This window comes from Arachis hypogaea, chromosome 3, assembly GCF_003086295.3.
Source record: "Arachis hypogaea cultivar Tifrunner chromosome 3, arahy.Tifrunner.gnm2.J5K5, whole genome shotgun sequence".
NCBI lineage: Eukaryota > Viridiplantae > Streptophyta > Magnoliopsida > Fabales > Fabaceae > Arachis > Arachis hypogaea.
The window spans coordinates 5215101-5236585 of NC_092038.1; the positions used below are offsets into that span (position 1 = coordinate 5215101).

At 32.8% G+C, this 21485-nt stretch overlaps 1 protein-coding gene across 3 annotated transcripts; it reads right to left on the bottom strand.

The window, feature by feature from the left end:
* Positions 1-845: 845 nt before the first annotated feature.
* LOC112789012 (MAP3K epsilon protein kinase 1) lies at positions 846-15352 on the bottom strand. Of its 3 annotated transcripts, XM_025830713.3 has the most exons (24): positions 14861-15352; positions 13820-13954; positions 13043-13063; positions 12759-12832; positions 12558-12648; positions 12386-12469; positions 11281-11382; positions 10542-10673; positions 10237-10308; positions 9988-10091; positions 9013-9100; positions 8432-8824; positions 7762-8097; positions 7633-7677; positions 6962-7141; positions 6778-6861; positions 5672-5763; positions 5503-5586; positions 4230-4978; positions 3286-3674; positions 3070-3204; positions 2351-2757; positions 1614-1728; positions 846-1388 (listed from the first exon to the last, which is right to left on the bottom strand). In XM_025830713.3, the coding sequence occupies exons 1-24, from the start codon at positions 14918-14920 to the stop codon at positions 1227-1229; spliced, it is 4134 nt and encodes a 1377-aa protein (XP_025686498.1). In that variant the 5' UTR covers positions 14921-15352; the 3' UTR covers positions 846-1226. The 3 variants fall into 3 exon arrangements, with proteins under 3 accessions (XP_025686498.1, XP_072088375.1, XP_072088376.1); XM_072232274.1 differs by lacking the exon at positions 13043-13063 and having other exon boundaries at positions 12759-12845; positions 13811-13954; positions 14861-15319; XM_072232275.1 differs by lacking the exons at positions 13043-13063; positions 13820-13954; positions 14861-15352 and adding an exon at positions 13447-13742 and having other exon boundaries at positions 12759-12845.
* Positions 15353-21485: the final 6133 nt, after the last annotated feature.

Sequence of the window (21485 nt, forward strand, 5' to 3'; positions counted from 1 at the left end):
TGTTTATAAATGACTTGTATAGAAAATCACTTGTATGTGGAGAATTACTCTTATATCATATACATTCTTAAAGTTCAAAATATTTTAGCAAGTTAAATAAAATAATAGAGAAAGAACATCATTGGAAAATTAAGAATTATCATGTTAATCAAACACTTTAACTAAAATATAGGGTTAATTACCAATTCAGTATTCGAAAGATTTAGCCGCTAACAAAAAGGCTTCTGAAAGATGTTATCAACAAAACAACTCCTGAATTATTTGAATACACGACAAAAAAATCAATAAATATATTTTATAAGAAAAAAATTTTAATATTTAGCAAATAGCTTATCCATTAGATCTAGATTTTTGTGGCAAAATTTGAATAATGATTTAAAAAAATTAAGAGCAAAATTTGATCTCTAGATTTCTTCATTTTTCAAATAAATCTGGTCATTCATAGTTTTATGACAAAAAATTACCAAATTTTAAGAATGAAAAGATCATTTTCTAATAATAATTCCAAAAACTTATATCAAAATTTTATCGCTCAAGTCATTTTCTAAAATATATTTTCAATATCTATTTTTTAATTATGTTTTTAAATCTTTCAGAGACTTATTTGTCATTATCATTTTTTGGAATTTATTTTGTCATTGATGCACATTTTTAGATACTATTTTAATAGTTTACTCTAAAAAAATGTTTGAAACGGGAGAGAAAGGCCCCAGGTTATTAAAGGACAAGAGTTAGAAACGCATGAAAAAAAATGTATGATTAATATAATTTCCGAGGTGCAGCAAATCATATTCAATCAAAATATATGTACCTACAAAGTATAGTAATTGGAAATAAAGTACCAATAATGTAAACCTTCAGATAACATACTCTGAACTTTTTCTTTTTAAATTTTTTCGCGTACATCATAAAGAGTTATAGTTATAGTTTACAAATTGAGCGAATGTAAGAAACACGAGGAAACCAGTACTTAAGATAATTTCCCACCTCACATCCGAACCCAAAAGAGAAAACTAAGCATTTTGGGAGTTCGGAGCCAAAAAAATCAGCCAACTCCCAAAAATAGGATCCATGAGTTAACATACGCCACTCAATCATTTTTTCACTCAACCAAGATAAATGATAAGCAAACCAAACAAGGGGCAAAATTATATACACAACCATAAATATTTTTTCCCCAATAAAATCGAATATACATAAACAAAAATTACTATTGAACCCTAAATTTACAAAACGGTATTTATGTGTAGAGCTTTAAGCAATGAAGTAGCCATCTGTTTAACCAAAACTTGGCCATCTCTTCGTTCGCCTATTAAGTTTTGAAGTTTCTGGGGCAAATCATTCTCCACGATCAGCTTCTTCGGCTGCGGATGATGCTCATAGACAGCCTGCCACAACATTTTTTCATATATTTGGTTTATGGACAATAGATAAAGGAAAAAACAAATGTGCAGGGAAGACCATTTCTTTAAAGTTCTTGAATACAAATATTTCAATACACACTATCACCTCGTGACTAAGGCAATGCAGAAAGACGTTGACATAAGTCGCGGAAAGAGTGTAAAATACCAAATAGAAATTTTTTGTCTGTATAACAATTCTTATATGCGTACCTTTATTAGCCTGAGTAAATTAAGGCGAGCAATGGCATCTTGATGATCAAGCCTTGCAATGAGTAATGGTGTTAATCCATTAACAGCCAGCGTGGTATTGATCCTTGCAGATTTTCTGCAACATAATTTTATAATGGGACTTAATTAACAAAAAAGAGTGTAGAATAGAAGGAAGGACCAATACTCAGAATGACAAAAAGAACAATGCTCACAAACAAAACAGAAAAAAAAAAATTTCTAACATCACAAACTATTTCTGGCAAGAGGGCAGAGTTATTATGTATAGCCTATAGCTTACCCTTGTGAAAATCTAGATATCTTTGGTGTGCCATATAAATTCCTCTCATAGAATAACCCACCATATTTCCCATATGCTATTTGGACTAAAAGAAACGGGAAAAGGCAAGATAATAAGCTAAACAACATTGCGGCTTTGGCCCCACCATATCTTATTTTTCCTATATAGCTCTATGCAACAAGGTAGTCAAGCTTCTAGGGCATCGGGCCATTGATATAACTCAGTCCCTACATTTACAAGTTCCTAATTCTCTTTCAACCATGCATCAATCGAACTGAAAAGTTGAACACCCTTTCATTTTACATGCTCAACTATAAAATTAAAGGGTGCAAAAAATGATGGTTTAGAAAGAGGCTAACTTGTCAAGCAATTGGAATGTAAAAAACAAATCCTTTCAATAATTGGATCAATAAAAGGCAAAGGATTTAGAATCATGTACGTGATGATTTTCAAGAATGGCTCCAATATGTGTACAAAATGCTGCTCCGGACACGACTGGAAAAACTTCACAAGCTTTTGAACTGCATCCTTTTTTAGTAATGATTGTTCCACCTTCTTACTGTCATTGTCATGGGCTAAGCAAACAGCAATAGAATCTAGTGCTGTCACAGACCAAATTTCATCCTCAAGGAGATTCAAATAGACATCCAAACCACCATGAGCCCTTAACTGCTCCCTTGAATTGCGAGATGCATGAGCCATATCACATAGTAGAGGCAAAGCATATTGTTTCAAGGGAGAATTTGATGTGATGAATTGCATCAAATGGGGAATGATCCCATTTTCAGCTGCCTGCTCTTGTCTCCTTTTATTTATCTTGCATAAGTTAAACAGTGCATTGAGGACCTATAAAAGATAAATGAAATACAACATTTAAGCCAACTTTAGATAGTCACACTAATATAGAATCAAAAGCAATGTAAAGCTGCAAGTCAGTGCAGAGCCGAGAATAACATGCAAGACTTTGAGTACTGTCTGCAAACAATCTTCCTACGATTTATTGAATAGTGAAGCATTTTAGTTGCTGCCATAATCACTGTCAACTTAAACTGAACATAATACAAAAGAAAGAGAGAAAGCATTATACAGAATGATGTAAAGATGTTTTAATCACAACAAATTTTAAATGACAGCAGCAAGAAGATCACCAAGACTCACCTCGTGATGTATTTCTGATACAAGAGACCCTTCTTTGAGTTCAAGATTTGGTATCAAGTATTTTATAGCTTCAGCACGTTGAAGATTTTCTAAGCAATTTGGATCAGTTGACAGATGATTAATACACTTCAGTATCTGGAGAATAAGCCAATACATAAATGGTCAGAACCAATAGGATATAAGCTAAGCTATTAAAGGGTAAGTTTTGGGCCATACCTTTAACAGAATAGGAGGCTCCACCCTGTTAAACATCTGGAAAAGACGACTGAGCAAGCTATGGCTACACATATAAGACTTCACTGTTGTGTCTGCTTGTGCAAACTCAAGCAGAAGGTCTGCCACCTTTTCTAGGTACTCCCGGGCAACATCTGCATTCAATGATGAAACCATGTGGGAAAGTAGCCCAGATGAAGTTGCACTACCTGGTCTAGCATTTAGAACACCTGAACCAGATAATACACCTGATGCAGTCTGGGATACAATCCCAGATGTTGAAGCAGCTCCTTCACTAGCACCTAAAGTCCCTAATTTCTTGGGAGCAACTTTGTGAGACAATCTGGTAGCAAAATCAAGATTTCCATTTTCCTTTCCACGTTGAGAAACATCTGCAACACCACACACAAAACATGTGAACATACCATTGATACAGAATCAATTAAATAACAGCCAAACCACAGAAAATTTGGAGGAAAAAAGAAGCAGCAGCTAAGGTGATCTGTTTTATCTTTTAAAGTACATATGGTTAAATCAAATTTCAGGAACAATAACACTAGAACTAGGCTCAACATGCTTTTAGATATTCAAAAAGATTGAACAAAAGTACCAATAATATAATATCAGAAATTTTGGTGTAAAGATAATAACTTAATTTATGAGAAAATATGTGACATAGAAGATTCTAAGATGTAAGTAGTCCAATTCTTCAATCAAAACCTAGAATGCAAGAAGCAATCAAAGGCTGGTTGTTGCACAAGAGGTTTCGATCACTTATTCGTGTTGATGTAATCATTTTTTCAAGTAGTTTGAAAGGAAAGGAGAGGAAATAATAAAAAATGAAGAGCAAAAAGCTTACAATGAACGTCTATGATTGAATTAATTGCAATTTTCTGTTATATCTATTAACATATGTTCATTGAAGGCAGTTGATGGATCCTTCTTACCTGCAAACTCTGCCATCAAAAAGTCTAGTTCACCATTTGCTTTCTTTTCAGAGGCATGTAGCAAAGGAAGTACACTTTCATGTCTTTCTAATCCAGAAAACTGACGCACATACTCAAGCTGGCCAGAGAAGCGTCCAGATGGGGGCTCTTTCTCCAACAAGCTTAGAAGAGGCCGAACTTGCTCTTGCTGTGTCCCTCCAGTTACTGATAACCCATTTGATGCAGTCTCTGATGCTTTAGGAGGTCTATCTGTTGATGTCCTGTTGGCAGAGAAACTGATACGCTGAGGTCTGGATTCAACATCTGCTCGAGAAAAAGAATCCCTTGGTTCAGATGCTGCATTGCTAGATTGAGGCCTATCAACATCCAAGGAGTAAGTAGAATCTGATCTTCGATTATTGGATGTTGAAGCATGGGAAGCTTCTACGTGATGGTCAAGTACTGCACGCCTCACTTTAGGTATATCCTGCTGATCTACTGAAGAGAGCAATGCCTCATTCTGAACAATAAAAGGATGTGTAGGATCTGCCATTCCTGAACGTGGTCGTTGAGATGAACCATCAACCAAAAGTCCACCCCCAACAGACATAGAAGCTAGCCGAGTTGCTTCATTTAAGCTATAAAGGGTATTTATAAGCCTAAGGAGTATTCCATTCTTTGCAGCAATTCGACAGAAGTCATTTCTAGGAGTCGACTGTTGAAGCTTGAATACTTGCCACATGCCATCAATAGCCAGATGAACCATTTCCCTGAGACAAGACAGTTCAAAATAGACACATCTTGAGCATAAGTACCGCATACTGCACTAATGGGAAATATAGCCAAATATTTTCTATAAAAGACACATGCATCATCAAAATAACAATTACAATGTTAAAAGAAATTCTCTTGATCATGGATCCTCCTCCATGGCAAAAAGAGAAAAGATAAAACAAGAATAATTCAAAACATCAGTATAGGAAGCACAGTCTCACTGCTTATCTATTAAGAAACCCTGATTCACACCAAAGAGGACCCAATCCTCTAAATTTAGCAAAAAACAAGATGAAGACGCTGAAAAGTTCTCAAAGGAAATTTATTGAGACAATGTCATAACAAAATGTGTGGATAATGTTAAGTGTCAACCAAGTTTTGGCATTGCATTGTAGATTATAACCTTGAGAAACGTGTGCATGATGTTAAGTGTCAACCAAGTTTTGGCCTTGAATTGTAGATTATAACCTGGAGTAAAATGCGAATAATTGAATATAAACACCATTCACAAACAACTAACCTGTACTTGGCATAATCAGCCTCAAGAAATCCCACCAGTACAGGTATTCCACGACAAGCTATAAACATTTGTAATGTCAAAGAGCTGCATCAAGGGTAAACGATTTATTTAAAAAAAAGTATGAGAGTATGAAAGAAACCAACTAACAGTAACATAAAAAACTTCAAACCTTGACTGACAAAGCTGCTGCAAAAAATAAGCTGCTTCCATACGAATCTCTCGGGGTCGATCAGGTACTGCAAAGCTCATGACTGCAGGAATCTGCCATGGGGATTTTGAAAAGAATTAAGAATATAGCTAAACCAAGATATTTAAGGATATCTATTGATACAACCAAGCATCTACGAAGCCTAAGCACAAAATAGACTTAGACTTGTTTCGTTGTTTTGACCTAAATTTATTCAGAATAGTCAGCCTAGAGTAAATATGAAATGCACTCAAATTTTCCTTGTTTAGAAATTAGGAGGATGTTTAGAGAATGACTTAGGAGGATCTATCATTTTCCATATATTTATGGGGCTGATTTTAATTTTGCAAAATCCTAATCAACCCAAAATTGTTCAGGGTTCTTAAGAATAGAAAGCAGTTAATGTAGATAACTTAAATCTAAACTCCGAAGAACATTTTACTATTGTTCATAATATATTTCCAAGTCATGGATATATATTTGGGTTAATGAGTTCATCACATTTAGGTGATACGGAATGTTATTTGAATGTTCAACCTTGAACTGTGGGAGTTTTGTAATACCAGAGTCATGAAAGAAGTCATAACTGAAACATATTCAATCCTTCCATTTTCAGCAATAAAAAACATCATCTTACAAATTAAGTAAGCCATTAATGCAACTGTGACAAACCATAGGTAGTTGATTACCCACAAAAGAAGGATCATATAACATTTGTAAAAGTCATCTGCTAGATTACACATTAGGAATATGCCCTTTTGCATAGAAGTTATTTACTGAATTCTGTGTGACGGCATGACTGAACAGTAATACAATCTTTCAATTTCTCAATTTACCGTGATTTTGGTTAATTCCTTACAAAAGTTGAACCCATTTTTATTATTGAAGTTTCATAAATATAAGCCTAACTCAACAATAAACACAATATCAAATCAGAAAGATAAGAATGCTCATGCTGGACAGAGAATTAACTAAATGAGCATGCCAAGTGAGCCAAAATAAACTTGCTAATTTTAATAAGAAATAAGAATGGATAATAAAATAAGAGAAATGGGAAAGAGAGGAGCATAAATGTATATATGACTTACCAATCCAACAAGACATGCATTTTCTTGAAAATCAGTGTTGTCTTTAATTATTTGATTTATAAGTTGAAGCACAGAGCATATGACCTGCAACATCCATTAAAGATAAGATGTCTTCCCACTTACTAAAATGTCGGCCATGCCCGACAACAATGAGTAAAATAAGGTATCATTATGGACAACATACACGTGTTTTAGGAACCTCCAGTAAATCTGCCAGAGGAAGTAAACCATGCTGGGTAACAAAAACAATCTTCTGCTCTGGACGTTGGTGAAATATACCAATAAGTTTCTGGCAAGCAGAGGCAATGACTTCTTCTGATTCCTCTTGCCGTAGTGAACCAACTAATCTGCCAAACTCAACAGCCTACAACATGCAAACAACATCACAAACGCAGTCAAGAATTTGTTAAGCTGATTACAAAAATTTTCCTGCATGGAAGCAGTTTATTGGAAACAATTAAAAAGAATGTATGTCACTTGACAACCCTGAATTAAATGCTTCACCATGGTGTATGCCCCGCAAAATCAAAATGAAAATGAAAAGGGAACCAAATAACAAATTCAAGAAATTTCTACTGTGCATAATATGTAATACATACTTTATAAATACATAAGCAAATTTTGAAGAACAGTTTCAGCTTTGCATTTTGTAAAGGTATGCTCACATCAAATAACATACAATAAGTAAATAACATCCGTGTACATCACATAAAGTTGAATAAGAAAGTGAATACATGAGATGCTAGAACTGAGTATAACAGACCATAGTATGTTAGGGAGGTGGATATTATTCAGAGGAGAGGTACATCAGAATAACAAAAAATCACAACTGCAGATTCAAAAGAGACTTGGTACCTGCAATGGAAAAAGATTCTCTCCAGGAAGCTTCTCATCGAAGACCTGATTTATTTGGGGGAAAAAAAAAGTCAAAAGGGATAGAAACATAGATTTCAAATAAAGAGCTACTGTAGACTGGTAACATACCAAACCATCAATGTCAATCACATCATCTTTTAGAACACCTATCATTACTCGGTGTAAAAGGTTCCCACCATTGTTTGCCTGTCCAATTTCACTCTCCTTCTCCCATTGTTTTCGGGCAATGGTGGCCCTCAACTCCTTGGCCAGATCATTTTTCCCACCATCATTCATGGATGCATTGCCTTTAGCCGTATGTGAAGTGGATGTAGATGTGGAAGCCTCAGCAGCAGCATCGCCAGGTTGTTTGTCTTGAAATAAATCGTCTAAGTATGCATCTCCTGGAGGGTCACTAAATCTACTCAGCTCATGTCCTTCCCCTTGGGCTGGTACCTTCATTGCCTTCAAATAGCAATCAGACAAATCCATTAGTTTCATCATTCAAAGAATGAGGATGTATTTTATTGATGAACTACAGCATCATAACTAAGACAGAAGACTTTAGGAAAGGGACCGTGTCCATATTCTAAATGGATTTACTGATAAGATACCTTTCATTAGAGTACTGGTCATCTTAACCTAAAATACGGCTTCTTTCTTTCTGTAATATGTGTGCAGTAAAAGAAAAGAAAAAGAATACTAGAAATCTGTTTGAAGAGAGAAATCATTTCGGACAGAAAGCAAATAAATGCTCAAGGGATATTTCAATCAGCAAGCAGAAACATGGATGCATTACCACCAGGGCACCATTATCATGACCTCTTGTTCCAAAAGCAAATGATTTATTGCCATTATTATTGGTACTGTCTTTTCCTCCAAGCTTATTAGCCATCCCTCTTGATTTTGGAGATTTGACTTCTCCATTCACCCCAACTGCATGTAGGTCTTTAGCATTAGAATTTCCATGATCATCGGTTGGCCCAGAACCATCTACTTCTCCATTAGATGAGAGTTTGCTAGAACCAGTTTGTAGAAACGACGTCTCGGGAATGGCTAAGGTAAGAACTTGATCTGATGGAACATCATCAGCCTTCTCTGTTCTCTCGTTGAGAAAGTTAGAATCTGAAGCATTGTCTTCGTGAGATTTGCTGCCATCAACGGTCACAGTTGAAAACTCTTTTGGAGGATCCTATAAGATTCAAATTGAAAGTAAGACATAATAACAAATTAAAAATACAGTATCCAAAAAAAAAAACAATATAATTGCTCAAAATATGCAGATTCCTGGTTTAATGTGTTAGATTATATTCTTAAAGTACTAGCACCAGAAGAAATGACAATGAAAGGAGATTCCCATAGCTTCAATTCAACACTGACCTCTTTCTCCGCTGAAGATCTTTCACCAGCACCCTTGTGATCAACAGAAGAAACTTGTGCACCTGCAGAATCATCTTCCTCTATGTTTCTGTAGAGGTAGCACCATTACTCAAATTAAAAAGCTATAAAATTCTGGAGCTACAAGTAAACAACAATAAATGATTCAAACAACAGTCTAACTGTAAATGCATCCAAGAACTATAAACATACTCATTTCACAAAGTAGAAAAAATGTATCTTCAAAGTGTTAATACAAAAATGCATAGACAAACACTTTCGAAATAGAAAATGTATTCCATATTAGATGATTCTTATTCTCAAATAATTAGAAGACGAATTAAAAGTAAGAAGCTAAGCAATGAGGACAATTAATTCAGAAAACAACAGTGTGATTTCATTAAGTCAAGTTGTCTGCTGTAGTATACGGAGGAGGATTGTGTATATTACTTGAAATTTGAAAAAAAATGATGAAAGTAACAACCACTTGGTGCCTTGTAAAATATCAATATCTGACGCACAAGATTCAAGCTACATGCTAATTGTCAATATTAGACAAACTATACCAGAAATGATAACAAACAGAAACATGTCAGCTCCTTCAAATCTTATGAATTCTTCTATCAAAATAAAAATTTCATAAAGATTTGATTTGTTGAGCTAATTGGTCAGTATCTTGGAACATCATAAAGGAAAGACCACATTTGGAAATTGTTGATACAATCTTTTTTTCATTTTCTTTAATTTTGAAAGAAAGAATATTAGAAAAGACAAAGTAAGAAGTACAATAACAAGAGTAAAGACCATTTTGTGACATTTAAATGTCAATTCAACCAAAATGGATGTCACCCAATATCAAGCATCAGAATAATGAGAATAAAAATAAAGTGATAACTGGATCACAAAGTATTCGTATTTAGAAGGCTACACTTGACCAAAAATAACATAATTGGACAATAATATATCATGCTATCAAACCTCAATGTTCCACTATGACGGAGTGAAGACTGCAGGACACGTCTACAGTTTTGAATCCAAGGGTGAGACAGCAGTGTTTTAGCATCAGGCCTTTGTCTAGCATCCTGTCATGTGCAACAGAACATCAGGACAGGAACAATGAGCAAAAGGGCCGAAAGGAATACTCAAAGGGAAGTCACATGCAGCCGGCATAGCATCTATGTTAATACATTGTATGCATTCCAACCAATAAGTTAAGATTTGCTTTACCTTCTTAAAGCATTGATGCAGAAAATCGGTAATGTCAGGTGACAAGCTATCAGGAATTGGAGGATGCTCATCCTGAGAGAAAAGTCAAGGGATTAAGAAAAAGTTTCTTTTCACAACACGAAATATAGATCAAATAAATTTTTTCATGGGCCTTTGAGAGCTCCAATGAGACTAAATCTTAAACCCGAAACTCTAACCACACATTGGTTACACAAGAAAGTTTGATGCCTTTATTTATCCAAATGTAAATAAAAGAAGGTCCTAGGAACCTTGAAGAAAGAGTAACTAATTACACATATACAAACCTGGACAATACGAAAAAGAGCTGGCATAGGCTGCAAATCATAATACGGAGGTACACATGTAAGAAGTTCAATAACTGTACACCCAACACTCCAAATGTCAGAAGCAGCACAAACCCCAGACATTTCTATAACCTGAAAAATTAAAATGAACATTATCCATGAGTGTCCTTAAATAAGGCTAATACATTATATTAGAAGCCACTGCTATAATCCACAATCCTTTTTTGTTAGGTGGACTAACATTAGATATTTAACCATTAGTGGCCTCTATCTAACAGCTTAAACTTTTATGATAAGTGATTTGATGACATGATATTAGAGCTGCTATGACCAAAAGAGCCCTTGTTGCCCCATTCTTCTAAATAAAGAAACAATCAGCATAAAATAAACATATGAATAATTCACAGCTTTCACGCTTCAAGTCCAAAAAGGGCTCGTGTGTGAGGGGCCACATTAGATATATAACTATTCATGTGTCTCTGCCTAACATCTTAAATTTTAAGATAAGTGGTTTTATTACAACTAAAGTGCCATCTTGGTGCTCATCCCAACAAATATACCATTTTTATATTATGAAAGATACAACATAATAATGAGAGAAGAGACAGAAACCAAGGGGAAGATGAGACCTTCCTGAGAAAGAAACAAAATAAACAGCATGCCAAAAGCTGTTATAGATTATTCAAATAAAGTAATGATTAAAAGCTCTAAACAAATTATTAGTGCTCAGAGCTAATACCTCTGGGGCCATCCAGTATGGTGTTCCAACAACTGAATGTGTATTGACATCAGCCTCTGTTAATTTTGTCGCAACACCAAAATCAGCAAGCTTGACAAGACCCTGAAGAAAGCAAGAGTTATAATTGGTGAGAATTAATTGAACTAGATTCAATGACAAGAAAATTAATAAAACTCGTAACTAGATCATGAGACACTAACCAAGCAAAGTACAAGTTACTAAATGCAGAATAGCTAGTACCTAGTAGTTCATAATAATGCTAAAAACAAGCTAGCAAGACTGGGAACCCCTTCTCTTGTCTTCTGATTTCCAAATGCGGGCAAAAAAGTTAAGTTTTGACTCACTCCTTACAAAATACAGTAAATTGCCATTAACTTAAACATAAAGGGGGAAAATCAACATAGACCAAATTAAGCACAGAAGCAACAAGGGGGGAAAACTCCAAAAAGCAAAAAGATATGGTGAATCGTAGAGGGAAGGGGAAAAAAGGGTAAAAATGCAAAATACATTTTTTTCCGAACAAAGACGAAAATATAACAACTACAGTTATCCCACCTAATAAGATTCTACCATCTCTCTACTACTGAGCTATCCAAACTCTATCTATAATGCATTTACTCCTGCTGCTTCTATCCGTCCTAATGTGTCCACTCACCTGTCTCAACATCCTAATCCTTTAGTTATTTTCTTGTTGGCTTTTTTACCATCCAACATTCAATCCCATAGAACATTTTTTATATTTTGCAGTTGATGCTTGTACACCAGGCTGCCCTTTTTTTAGTTGTACAATAAATTTCTCCTCAACCTTTAGTGGTATTTCTTTGTCGCATAGAATGAATGCCCATAGGCTACTGCTCTTACCACTAAAACCACACATCAGTACCCACCATGGCCAAATATTGATTTTAGATAGATTAATATGAATACACAGTAAAGCACCAACATCTTGATTCAATCAATTAACTCCAACTGAGGAGGGAATATATGACACAAAACTCACTTGTATATAGATAATAACCTGAATAACAATGCATACACACCAGCAAAAGAATTGCCTAAACACAGCCCTAGCACATAATGCGAGCTAGAAAAATAGAAGACTTGCCTCTTTAGTTGTCAATATGTTTGCACCCTTGATATCTCGATGAATAACACCTTGTTCATGTAGATAAACCAAGCCTTCCAACACCTAGCTCAACATATAATACATTTAACATAAAATCTTATAGCCAAATCCTTGGAAGATCGCAATGGAAAAGTCATAAGTACCCCCAAACCTGGGCAATATAAACAGCAACCAGTGATTCTGGAAAAGGACCAAATTTATTTGGCTTGATTATATTTGCAAGTGAACCATTCTCCACATACCTATTAAGTCACAAAGAACACATAGCAAAATCATGACTCCTCTAAAGTACCATTAAATTATGCTACAATGAGATTTATTTACATTGTAACACAGATTTGAGGTCACTTACTCTAGAATTATGTGCAGGTGACTCTTCGTCTTTAAGGATCCAAGATACTTTACAATGTTTTTGTGGTTCAAATTCTGTATCAGATTACTAGCAGTTAACATGATAGGTAGTGTGATTTTGAGAGTTTAAACAAAAAACATTACAGGAAAGTAGACATGTAAAGAACACATATTAAAAAAACAAAAGAGGGAAGAGAGAAAAAGAAGGGGGGGAGGGGGGGGGGGGGGAATACATTGTAGCATAGTAACACATTGCAGCACAGATACAATATTAAGAAACAGTACCTTCAACAAATCAATCTCTTGCTGGAAAATCAAAGCATCCATCAAATCAGACGAAAGCAACAGCCAAAGCAGCACCCAAATTAGTAATGTAGATAATAGATGAGGAAAGAAAAGCAATATAAAGAGCTAAAAAGACATTGAGAGCTTCAGAAAGATTGAATTGATTTTTCTAGTTGCTTTATCTATCATACAATATATGTTGCCAAATTATGAATATGTGAAGAAGTTCTGCTCCAAAAAGAACTAGCCTAAGCAATAGACCAGTTTCTCTTGAGTATGTTTGTTGGTTTTAGGACTAGGAGAGAGGTTAACTCCTTGTGCCATTATGCAATATATGCCAGTAGTCTCTTCAATGACAGATTGTCAAACACGATATTTTTATGGAAAATGATTATATATTTGGCATCCTAAACCTCATGATTCATTTAGAGGACTTCCCCCTCATAGATAGCTCTTCTTTTGATTGTTTTGTGCTCTTGTATGAGGATCTCTTATCCTCCATGTCCTTGTTTATTCTTCTCTCCATCTTAATGAAATTCTTCTTTTATCCAAACCTTTTAAAAAAGGTGAAAGACCTAGCCTAAGCAAGGACCATATCAGTTGAATGACATATGGACACAATATCAAGCCACCATGAGAGCCTCAGATGTCCATCTCAACCTCAATTGGGTCTGTTGAGACATAACAGACTAACTTTCTGCTTTATAATCAACAGTTAACACGATAATTCAATCTAAGGAAAAATTAAAAGAGGGATGATATGAAGACATTTTATACCATGATGATGTTGAGATCCTCCTGTGCAATATTCTCCAAAGAGACTTGTTTAATTGCAACAAAGTCTCCATTCTCCAGGTCCAAACCTTTGTAAACTCGACCATAAGCTCCTTTCCCAATCTCATCTCCCAGCATCTGCTCCAAGTCTCACAAGCAAAAATAAATAAAAAAACAAGAATAAAAGAATTGGCCAATGAAAAAAATCAAAGCAGTTTAATATACCAATCCAACAGCAGTTTCAAAATAGAGACGAAATCATATAATAAAAAATCCATGAATTACAGAATATAACATTTCAACTTTCAAGTGCATTCTCTGCCACATGTGAACTGCAAACGCTGGATGATTTAACAAAGATGAAGGAACAACCAGAAGCAGCATCAAACAATGTAACACAGTCCCTTTAGAAAACATTTATTAACTGCTACCATCCAATCATCATCAGCAGCAGTAGCATCCCTCACCACTAGATCATGTTATTAGCAATATGACCTCATTGCAACCATAGTCACATCAACAACAGTACTCTTATTTGGCTGCCTAACACCAGTTCCACATTACCCCAGCACCCTAAGTCTAACATTACCACCACTACAGCCCAAAGCTGCTACAGCCTACCAGCTACCCTACCATCAGCTTCATCTACTTTTTTTAAGGTCATGGTATTGCTACCGTAAGCTTATGATTACTAATGTTACAATTCACACAGTCACCGTAATTTCAACAGTTCCCATATACTACTATCCTCCACATTATGTGCCATATCGTACTACTAAAGTAAAAACCACCACCAGGCTTTCAAATTTCATTCAGAAACATCTCTTATTCCACAATGAACACAACACTAAACCCTTCACTAATTCAATTTCAGCTATATACTTTCTAAAACAAGAAATTCACGTCTTCACCCCCCAGAAAATGGGTAAAAAATCTTAAATTTAAGCAGCATTCTTTTGGCAATTGGCGAAAACAGAGAACAGAAAAGGCTGAAATCGTACGGAGAATCGAAAGTGAATTTGTGAAAGGAGAGAAATGGCGTACATATTTGTTGTCGAGAGTCTTGGATTTAGTGAATGCCGTCGACGCCGTTTGGCGCGACATGTCTCCGGTGGGAAAGCGCAGCAGAAGCTACGATAGGAGACACGCGGAGGGAGAAAGAGAAAACAAAGAAACCCTAGAAATAGAGAAGAACGAGCCGGAGGAGGCCCATTGCGGAATTGGCTGATTCCGGCGGCGGCGTAACGGGGGCTCCGATCGGATGAAATTTGGGGAAATAATAATGGGAATATCTATGAAAACAAACTAACAAAGTGAAAAATAAATAAAGAAAGAAAAGAAGAGAGAAGAGAGAGAGAGTGTGTTGCTGTCAGGAGTGGTCAAAATGGAATGTCCTGTGTGTCTAGCTTGCTTTCTTTCTTTCTTTTCTTTCTTTCTCTCTCTCTCAATCTATAGACATTGGTATATAGCTGGCATCTTACTGGGTTTCATACTTTCATTTTCTCTTTTTCTTTTCCTCCCTTCTTTATATCCATTATAAAGTATAGTATAATAATAATATACAGTTAAAAAATGTGTCCAAAATAATCACAATAATTCTGTATGCATTAAATGTGTCATTTTTTTAAATATGCATCGTTTTTTTATAATTTATTTAATTTTACTAAATAAAACTTAAAAACTGTTATAAGAAAAAAAACATTATTAGATTTTAATAAATACAAAATAGAAAACATCTTATAATATATAATATTTTAAACAATAAATATAATTTTTTAAAAATAAATACATATAAATACAGAAAAATATAAATGAACTTTTATACATTAAGATCGATTATTATATAATAAAATTTTTATAATATTTAAAATTTATATTAAAATAATATTTTAAATTATAATATAAAAATATAAAATAATTAAATTTTATTTTATATTATCTAACAAAAAATTAAATTATTTTATTAAAAAAATTTTTACTAACTATTTATAATTTTTTATCAAAATATTTATAAAAATATAATTTATTTAAAATATTATATATAATACATAGAAATATTGAGTTTTTATTTTTTTCAATTTATTTTAGAAAAACAGTATTTTTATAAATAATTACGTCACTTTTTAATGATAAAAAGTTATATTATATAATAATATTTATAACAAAATTAGTTACTTAATACATTTTTATTAAAATAATTTAATTATTTTTCAAATAATATAAAATAAAATTAATTATTTTATATTTTTATATTATAGTTTAAATACTATTTTAATATCAATTTCTAATATTATAAAAATTTTAGTGCATCTATATGTTATTTATTTATTTATTTAAAAATAAAAAATTATATATATTAATATATTAAAAGATGAATAATACTACAATCCAAGTCTTTTTGTTAACCAAATTCTATTAAATTAGTCTAATTGTTAGGCAAAAAATTATTATCACTTGAGAAAAAATAATTTGTTTTAAATAAATAAATATAAGATAATATTATTATTAACTTATGAAGCCAGATTCAATATATTAGGAGAAGCTTCTAATTCACTAGCAAAGAAGCAGTTTTTATTCAACATTTGAATTAAGCCTGAATTATAGGACGTGCTATATGCAGGAGCAGTTATCAACATGGTGCATCAAAATAGGGTACAGGACAGTCATCAAGGAAACAAGTGCAGAACAGTTACAAGAAATTCAAATTTGGTAACTGTTAATTGATATTAGGCTAGTTTATAAATAGAGCTTTAGGAAAATATTGTAATCAGTTCAATTCTTCTTGAAAAATACTTGGAGACTCAAAAACGCTCTCAGCCTTTCTGGCATGACAGAGTAAAACTGGGAATCTTAAGTAATTCCTTTGAAGTCTGAACTCAAACTTGTACTTTATTTTCTATTTTTAATCAAAGTTCTTTATTTTTTATTTGTTCTTCTTCATCTTCTTCTTTCTTTCTCTTTTAATTTCTGCACTTTACTTTGTCTCCGACACCTTATATGTCTTCTTTTTATCTTTAATTTTACTTTCGAAACTACAATTGAGACCTTGAAACACCCACAAAAGGAGTCGTTTCCGCTCCTTGAATTAAGATTGTGAAACAAAACTAAAAAATTGTTGATTTATTTGTTGTTAACAATGGAACAAAAATTTGAGTAAAACAAATTAACACGCCTGGTGGGACCTTGTCAATAGATTGTAGTTTGTCAAAAGAAAAAATTAAAAGTTTTGAACTTGTATGTGGTTATGTAGTGGGAAGATTGTGTTTCCAAAGACCAAAAAATCAACGTCAGTTGACATGTCAAATACATCTGCAGTATCTTCTTCTACTTCTAGTGATGAGATTAGAGGAAATGAATCCGGAAATTCTCCTGTGATTTTAAACGCAGAGCCTACCTTGATGTGAGTGAGGCATGATGGCGTTGGCCATGCCCATATAGGTTAAATGCAACTAATATAAATACTTTGGGGTGGCCGCTATATGGCATGCCACCGGGGTATGTCCCTCCATGGTGACACAAGGATTGCCTGTGCCTCTTTACTCAACTTTTCAAAATCCTATTTATCAAAATCCATATGGCATGTCAAATGTACCTGTTTCTGGGGCGTCAGGTTCACCCGTATCACGATAAAATTTTTCACATGCTATTAATACAGAAAATAACAGTGCATCTAATTCTACTACGTCAACTGTCACTAAGGTAGAAAATTCCAGACCTGTATTTTCTGACATGTCAAGAGCAATGCATGTTAATCAACCTAGTCAAACTGTGGAATCTTTAGCAAATATTAGGCAACAGATGGATGAAAGCCACCATGATTTAGTAAACATGTTAACTCATCAAATGGTGACAATTTTAAATCCTTCTTTAGAAAACACAAACACTAGAATTGAACAATTAAATAGGCAAGTCAATAGGATTGCTACTGTAATAAATTTAGAAAAAAATGACAATTTGAATTTAAGATTTGATAATGTCAGTCAGAACGGTGGAACAATTCCTAATTATGATGTTCATATGCCTAGACATGGTCAAAATGCTATGATATGTTAGAAAGATTTGGGCAAAATAATATTGGGAGGCAAGATGTCAATCAAGTGATTGAACAAATTCTAAAAAGATTGGAATTTAGTGTTGGATGTACAAATCAACCTCATTTTATGTCTCCTTTTCCTAAATTTATCCAACAAACTGAATTACCTGAGGGATGAAAGTTTTCTAAGTCATTAACTACATTTTATGGGAAAGATGAAGAATCGTCAATAGAGCACATTACTCGCTATACTGTCGAAATCAATGAAGTGGCATCAAATGAGTATTTAAAATGAAATTCTTTCCCTCCTCATTAACAAGAAATGCCTTTATATGGTTTTCTAATCTAAAGCCAAATTCAATTCACTCTCCGAGGCAATTAGAAAAAGATTTTCATAAACAATTTTTTCGTAGTGAATTGAGAATTAGTTTAAGTGATGTATTCTCCATCAAACGCAATGTCGGAGAATCAATTGATAAGTATTTGGCTAGATTCAAAAACATGAGAAATAGATGTTGTACTCCAGTTTCCAGATTCTGAAATTGTCAAAATTGCCATAAATGGATTAGAATTTGGAATTAGAAAGAAATTTGTAAATCAACAATATCATGACATGACTCAACTTACTGAATATGTTAGACAAATTGAACAGTTAAAAGTTGAGAAAGAAGCAAAGTATAAAGAGATGATAAAAGAAAGATTGAATATTTATCAAACATCTCATTAAATAAGCCATATAGAGGATGATCGAAAAGAAATTTCTGAAGTATAAGATAAATGACTTGTCTAAAAAAAAAAAAAAAAGAGATGCATCAAGTTTAAAATTTTGGACAAAATTAATCTCTCATTGACATTTGGGTATGTACTTCATAAATACAAAAGTCTAATTGGCTTAGAAATTCTGTTAAGTCTATTAGCGCTTGGAGTCAAAACTATTCGAATGTTAGTGTGGAGATTTTATAGGATTAGAAATTTTATCAAATTTAATTGACACCTAGAGTTTAACATATGAAATAAACAACTTCACGAAGTTAAGATTCTGTTACTTCTGAAGTTAGAAAAATTGTGTCAATTAAAACAATGAAAGTGTGTGTCAAAAAACTCTTAACTAAAATATTAAAGGTCAAAATAAAGGTCAATTGATACACATTTAATTTGTCGAAATTAGAACAGATATCATTTGACACACTTAAAAATTTCATACAAAAGAATATACCCCATTGACAGTTCAACTATTAATGTAAAAATTTTTATAGACTTAGAAATTCGGTTAAGTCTATTACTAATAGGCATTTAATCTGTCAAGCGGATGTGTCTAAAATATCAATTGACTCTCAATGTCAAAAATAAGAAAAATGTCAATAAACGACTAAGTTTTCTCACTTTCAATCATTGCATGTCTTCAAGTGAAAAATCTTGGGGCATCTTGTTAGGCAAAAAATTATTATCACTTAGAAAAAAAAATAATTTTTTTAAGTAAATAAATATAAGATAATATTATTATTAACTTATGAAGCCAGATTCAATATATTAGGGGAAGCTTCTAATTCACTAGCAAAGAAGCAGTTTTTATTAATTTGAATTAAGCCTGAATTATAGGACGTGCTATATGCAAAGTAGTTATCAACATGGTGCATCAAAATAGGATACAGGATGGTCGTCAAGGAAACAAGTGCGGAAACAGTTACAAAAAATTCAAATTTGGTAACTGTTAACTGATATTAGGCTAGTCTATAAATAGAGTTTTAGAAAAATATTGTAATCAGTTCAGTTCTTCTTGAAAAATACTTGGAGACTCAAAAACGCTTTCAGTCTCTCTGGCAAACTGGGAATCTTAAGTAATTCCTCTGAAGTCTGAACTCAAAATTGTACTTTATTTTCTATTTTTAATCAAAGTTCTTTACTTTTTATTTGTTCTTCTTCATCTTATTCTTTCTTTCTCTTTTAATTTCTGCACTTTACTTTGCCTCCGGTACCTTGTATGTTTTTGTTTTATCTTTAATTTTACTTTCGAAACTATTGAGACCTTGAGACACCCACAAAAGGAGTCGTTTCCGCTCCTTGAATTAAGATTGTGAAATAAAACTAAAAAATTGTTGATTTATTTGTTGTTAACAATGGAACAAAAATTTAAATAAAACACTAATACAACAAAAATCAATTATGATTAGTATTATTTTAAGTCTTATTGTTTAACTTACTTCGTAAAAAGACTTGGATATATAATATTATTCTTAAATTACTTATTAATGTATTAATGTATTATTAATTTATTATAATCCATCAATTCTCTTCTTTTAAGGCCATATTTAATTTTTATTTAATGAAATTCAATAGTTTATAAAAAACAGATTCAACGTGCACAAAGTTATTATGCTTATTTTAGACATATTCGAGTTAAAATATTATTTTAATTTTAAATATAATCCTAATAGTTGCTTCTTGTAAACGCTGGTTTTGGCAGCAGAATCACTTCTGCGTTCATGAGAAAAAAATCTACCAAACCAAAAGTTGAAACTTTCAAGAAATTTAAACGTGTTTCTTCCCTTCCAACGGGTTTCCCAAACACACCCTAAGTTAGCTATCCTATTACAATTTCTGTTGTTTGATTCTGCTAACACGTTATTAATTATTTCAGTTGAATTTTTAAAACTTGTTTAATAAATACATTATAGATACAGTAAAACTTTATTTTTGTTTTAATAAAATCCTTTTACATTGAAATTCTTAACAAAAATCCTTTAAAAAAATACTAAATAAAGTATATGTACATTTCTTTTCTTTTCTTTTTCCTTTTAAGAAAATAGTATTTAAAAAGCAAAGAATATTTAAAAAATAAGAAGTATGGAGTATGGACCATAACATAGTTGAGAAGAATTTATCCAACTAATATTCACTCAAGATACTGAGAAATTCACTTCACAGAAAATTAGCCACATAAATAAATGTTGGTGATTCCAACAAGCATTGCACATAACACTTACGGAATATGCCTTTATGTTATAATTTTAATCCATTGTCAAGAGATTTTTTAGTCTTTAAACTTTAAAGGGGTTTGTCGAGGCACTTACCATGTAGTACAATTACAAAACGGTTGATTATAAATTAAAAAGTAGAAAAGTGTAAAAAAGAAAAGAAAAAAAATAAAGAAAAAGAAAACGTTCCAAAGTTTGTTCTGTGACTTGCAAAAATATCCATTTAATGAAAAAAAAAAGAAAAAGAAAAAGAAAAGAAGTAGTTATCTTTATTGCACATAACAATTCGCATACTACTAATTACTAGTATTAGTATCTGGTTCTAAACTTTTCTCTTCCTTCTTTTTGTACTCTATCAAATAATAACTCATACTTTTTGTAGTATACTATTGATTACATTGTACAAAGCTTTTTTTTCAAATATCTAAAAGACAAATCGACATAAAAACAGTTTTCAATTAAAATGAATTATAATGATGATGTTAAAAGTTTAACCATTCTTCTGGCCATTTAGTCATATCCAAGGTCCCTAAGGTCAATTCAATATCTCTTTTTTTTTCTATGTTATCTCTCAACTTGACAAATTAAAAACTAATCTGTCATGAATCAGAACTCCATTTAAGAATTTCTGATCAATGAACTACTATATGCACAAAACTTT

Bases quoted from the DNA above. Each gene is read 5' to 3' on its own strand.
- LOC112789012 (XM_025830713.3), bottom strand. From the start codon at position 14,920: ATGTCGCGCCAAACGGCGTCGACGGCATTCACTAAATCCAAGACTCTC. The intron at 5,587-5,671 runs GTTTGAAGTTTT...CCCTTGATGCAG, and splicing joins CAGCAGCTTTGTCAGTCAAG to CTCTTTGACATTACAAATGT. The intron at 3,205-3,285 runs GTATGGCCCAAA...CTTATTCTCCAG, and splicing joins AGCCTCCTATTCTGTTAAAG to ATACTGAAGTGTATTAATCA.